The sequence below is a fragment of the Sinocyclocheilus anshuiensis genome, unplaced genomic scaffold (genome assembly GCF_001515605.1).
Source record: "Sinocyclocheilus anshuiensis isolate Anshui unplaced genomic scaffold, SAMN03320099.WGS_v1.1 scaffold711, whole genome shotgun sequence".
Lineage (NCBI taxonomy): Eukaryota > Metazoa > Chordata > Actinopteri > Cypriniformes > Cyprinidae > Sinocyclocheilus > Sinocyclocheilus anshuiensis.
This window is the reverse complement of record NW_015552595.1, coordinates 8,740-14,011: the sequence shown is the minus strand read 5'-3', so window position 1 is coordinate 14,011 and position 5,272 is coordinate 8,740. Positions and strand designations below refer to the sequence as shown.

The 5,272-nt window shown below is 33.6% G+C and overlaps 1 protein-coding gene across 1 annotated transcript in view; it reads left to right on the top strand.

The window, feature by feature from the left end:
* The window catches only part of LOC107665626 (tetratricopeptide repeat protein 8), a 12,137-nt gene extending 9,134 nt beyond the window's left edge, over positions 1-3,003 (top strand). The window contains exons 7-8 of the mRNA XM_016456564.1: positions 2,361-2,444; positions 2,534-3,003. Coding sequence (XP_016312050.1) covers positions 2,361-2,444; positions 2,534-2,650 — 201 coding nt within the window. The 3' untranslated portion in view covers positions 2,651-3,003. The remainder of the gene's footprint in view (positions 1-2,360; positions 2,445-2,533) is intronic.
* Positions 3,004-5,272: the final 2,269 nt, after the last annotated feature.

Below are 5,272 nucleotides of genomic sequence, written 5' to 3'. Positions count from 1 at the left end.
AATTAAATCTAAAAATATTTAAATGTATTTAATGCATTATTATTTCATTATTAAAGCATTAATAATTTTAATTTGTAGTTAACTAGTTAACAAAGTTAAATAATTAACCCTACTAGGCAGTTGGTGTCTGGTCTTTATTTATTTATTAAACGACATGAGACTTTGAGATTTCTTACACTTGCTAAACTTTATACTTCAGTGCAGTAAAGTAGTGAACTTTGTTATAATAGTTATTTTATAATACCTCCAAAAGCAAAACGTGATAAGAACTAGGGTAGTCTGTCAGCTTTCTCGCCCTTGATGAGTTTGCATCTCTGTATTCTGAAATGCAAAATAAATAGATAATCTATAGCAAAAGAAACGGCAATGTTTGAATGATTCACTATTATACAAACAAAGCAAATGAAGATAAATCTATTTGTAAATTCACCAGTGTGAAAGAATGTTTAGCGTTTAAGATTGATATACATAAGATATACAGTATAATTTTGATACTTCAGCAAATCAGAAAAAGTTGGGATGTTTTGTGAAATGCAATGAATTAAGAATCTGTGATTTGTTAATTCTCTTTAACTTTTATTTAATTGACTAGTAAAAATAAAAGATTTCCAATGTTTTCACTGACCAACTGTATAAAAAAAAAAAAAGTATTTTGTAAATGTAAACAAATTTTGATGGCTACAACACATTTCTAAAATAAGTTGGGACAGTTCTTTAAGTTTAGGTTACTCAGTGTTTTGGCATCATGTAGACAATGTTTGGTGTGAACAGTATGATGGAGTAGTAGTTACAAATTCACAGAATCCACATTCAGACCAAAATATCCGACTTCCTGTTTTTGAGCATGTTAATGATAAACATGCTCTCAAATGATTGAAAAAGAATAATAATAATCTTTAGTAAAACAACAGGGTCTTGTGCCCTCTAGGGTTTGAGCCCTAATAAAACAAACATACAAATAAAGTTACCTGTGCTTTTTTAGACAGGTTTAACAATATTACTCGGGTAAGGAATAGCCTACAAAAGATGTTGTTTGATTAACATGAATGACACAGACAGCGGCAGGGTTATTAGATTGCTGTCACTTTAAGAACTAATTCATGGTTCCAGTATATTGACATTATACTTGTTTCTACCTTAAGCTAAATGTTACAACCCCAAATCAGAAAAAGTCAGGACATTTTGTAAAATGCAATGCATTAAGAATCTGTGATTTGTTAATTCTCTTTAACTTTTATTTAATTGACTAGTAAAAATAAAAGATTTCCAATGTTTTCACTGACCAACTGTATAAAAAAAAAAAGTATTTTGTAAATGTAAACAAATTTTGATGGCTACAACACATTTCTAAAATAAGTTGGGACAGTTCTTTAAGTTTAGGTTACTCAGTGTTTTGGCATCATGTAGACAATGTTTGGTGTGAACAGTATGATGGAGGAGTAGTTACAAATTCACAGAATCCACATTCAGACCAAAATATCCGACTTCCTGTTTTTGAGCATGTTAATGATAAACATGCTCTCAAATGATTGAAAAAGAATAATAATAATCTTTAGTAAAACAACAGGGTCTTGTGCCCTCTAGGGTTTGAGCCCTAATAAAACAAACATACAAATGAAGTTACCTGTGCTTTTTTAGACAGGTTTAACAGTGTTACTCGGGTAAGGAATAGCCTAAAAAAGATGTTGTTTTATTAACATGAATGACACAGACAGCTGCAGGGTTATTAGACTGTTGTCACGTTAAGAACTAATTCATGGATCCAGTATATTGACATTATACTTGTTTCTACCTTAAGCTAAATGTTTGTTACTCAGTCATAGTTTATCATATTAATATAAATAATAAGCTCTTCTGATTCTGATTTCCAAGGTGACGATGTGTGCACTTCAGGCAGCTCTAAATACCAGTGCAACACAGCAGATTTACCTCCGTCTCTCACAACTCTAGTGTATGATATATCAGATATTTATTATGTTGTGATTTAACCGCATTATACTTGTTTCTACCTTAAGCTAAATGTTTGTTACTCAGTCATAGTTTATTGTATTAATATTTTATTTGTTTGTGTAAATTTTATATTTTCTCCAACAGCCCAAGCATACCCATAGTCATATAGAATGCTGCATCAGACAAATTCATAAGGGGAGAAAATGTAAATAATAAATCCGCTGCATAGCAAGAGTTGAGGATGTTCCAGTTTAATTCATTGCATGACTTCCGCCAGTAGTGGCACTCACACAGTGCAAGCAGTGACCCTGTAATACATTCACTAGAAAGACATGCAAATGTGCCTTTAGCATCAGGATCAGGATCAGGATGGGCAACTGGACTCATGAAAGACTTTTGTTTTGGCACAGGCGAAAGCTTTTCTGCAGACTGCTGCTTCACTGTCTCCTCACATGTATGAGCCACATTTTAACTTTGCCATGCTCTCGGATAAGGTATGACTCAACACTGTGTGCTATTCTATCAGTTTTAATGACAGCATTTTATTATTTTATTTTGACTGACCTTTCTTTGTGACTTGAAGGTTGGTGATCTTCAGAGTAGTTACATGGCTGCTCAGAAATCAGAGGACGCTTTTCCTGAGCATGTGGACACTCAGCAGATCCTGAAAAACCTCAGACAGCATTTTGCCACTCTATAAGACCACTTAACTGTAATCACATCACTGATCAGGGATAGAAATGACCTGCAAGCATTGTAGCTATATATAGATATAGACATATTCTGCCTGACATTGCCTGAATACATTAAATACATGTTTATCATGAAAAAAATAAAAATGATCATAAAAATAGCAGTTTTTTAGTACAGCCCTGATGAGGCAATATCACGTAACACAGCTCCAGCCTGCTCCCACACACCTGCTCAGAAGCTTCTAGCAGCCACTCCTGAAGACCTTGATTAACTAGTTCAGGTGTATTTACTTACGGTTGGAGCTAAACTCTGCAGGAAGTTCTAATCCTGATCCAACACACCCATCTGTAATCATCAAGTGCTCCTGAAGATCTTGGCTGGCTCAGTAGTTTGATCAGGGGCCTGTTCTTCTTACGCTGGATTTTATTGCTGGTGATTTGACATGATCCAGGATTGTTAAGTTCTTTGAAGCTCATCCTAGAGTTGCTGTGATAGCAACAGAACTCAGTTCAAACCTGCTCTGGATCAGGCTTATTTCACCTAAACAGGATTCGATTGCATCTGAAAGTCTGTCCCAGCCACTGCTACTTATAATAATTTCAATATTATTTTGAAAATAATTAAAATGTTGCATAATCTTTAAAAATAGACACCACCTCATTTAGAGATTTATTCGTGAAGGAATAATTATCTCATAATTTTATCGCAGTCACACACACATTAAGTACAGTTTGTCATGCATGAATTTGAGCTTTTATGCGGGTGGCTTTGATGAATCACAGGAGATGCACTTCTCAAATCTCAAAATGCTGTTATGATGCACAATTAATTTAAACGGGTAGGCCTATGTCTTAATGGATCTTGTGGATTAAGAAACTTTAATTAATGCTGTCATGTTTAAAAAATCCGCTTTAAAATTAAATTAATTGCTAATTACAATACTCTTGATGTAAAAAAATGCAAAGCCTGTACAAATACTAGAAATTGTGAGAAATAATTGTGACTCTACAGGAGAGGACATGTTCGGTTCATGGATCTTGTGGATTAAGAAACTTTAATTAATGCTGTCATGTTTAAAAAATCCGCTTTAAAATTAAATTAATTGCTAATTACAATACTCTTGATGTAAAAAAATGCAAAGCCTGTACAAATACTAGAAATTGTGAGAAATAATTGTGACTACGGGAGGGGACATGTTCGGTTCACTTAGTTTTGTTGTGGCCATTTACTCATTAGTGAACATTTATTCACTGTGCTCGTTATTTCACTTATATTGCATATAGACCTGCACAAGAATCATGTTATTTACAGTCAAATAATATTACAGGACCCATGGCTGATCGTTCAGTGAAGTCGTGGAGTAACTTGGGGGGAGATTTGGTTACAAAAAGCTTTAAAGAGCAAACATCACTGACCTTTATTTAATTATGTATTTTAATCATTGTTTTTTTAAATTGATTTCAAAAATACAATTCAGTATGTTCTCAAGACATTTAGCAAACAATGTTTATCCACACGAGGATGGAATATCATAAAATAAATAAACTAAGATGAAATGAAAAGTAGAGGGCAACACAAACATTAAATTAATTTCTCTGCGCCGATGCCACGCGCGTGCACGCGGAGGACAGTCGAATTCTGGCAAGGAGTTGAAATTCATAAAGAGTGAAGACAGCTAAACAAACACTCAGGAGGAAGACGGAGGACAAGAGGAGGATGAACGGCCAACAAAACAGGTAATAACAGATAAAAATAGTATGGAGATAATGTGGAGATTCTATGCCACCTCTGTATGTGAATCTAGGAGAAATAAAAATGTACATTTCAATAATGAAGCATAGTTCTCCTTTGACTGTAACACAAACATGCATTTCTGTAAAGCTGCTTTGGAACGATATGTCTTGTGAAAAGCATTGTAAAAATAAATGTGAATTGAATTGAATCCCTGGTATTGAAAACTTTACATTGTTATTTTGACAGCAAAAGAGCAAAAAGACGACCTGTACCCCAAAAGAGGACCAGGTGCAAAACCATTATGACTGTTGGAGATCATATACAAAATAAGATTTGGGGAAACAGGGCCTCGCACTGTTGTACCCATTCTTCTCAAGCTCCACCCAAAGAATTGTGGGACTCTATGTTGACTCTTAAAAATTAATAGTAGATTCAGATATTTCCCACAACAGACATATATTGCCAGTGCAATTTTTTTTTTTAATATTTGATTAGAAATTGTTCTTATATTTACTGGACAACTTAATAAAATGAACAAGTAAAGGCATCTGCACAATATGCATCTTAAATGTGTCATAAGGGCATCTGTGAATTAATGAGAAGTACGCTGTTACATGTTCATCATTTATCAACAATTAAAATTTTTATGGTATTGGGACGATCTATTGCCATGTACGATGTTGAAATCAAGAGAATCTCCAAACGAGAAGTGAGAAATGTTTTAACTCTGCCTTAAATCTGAAGTATATTATGTTTTTGTATAGGTCAAGGTCAGTTTATTTATATAACACATTTAAAAACAGCTAGTGTATGCCAAAGTGCTGTACATATACAAATAAAGTAAATATAGAAATGAAGAGAATAAAAAGAAAAGTCTCAAAAACACATAATCAAT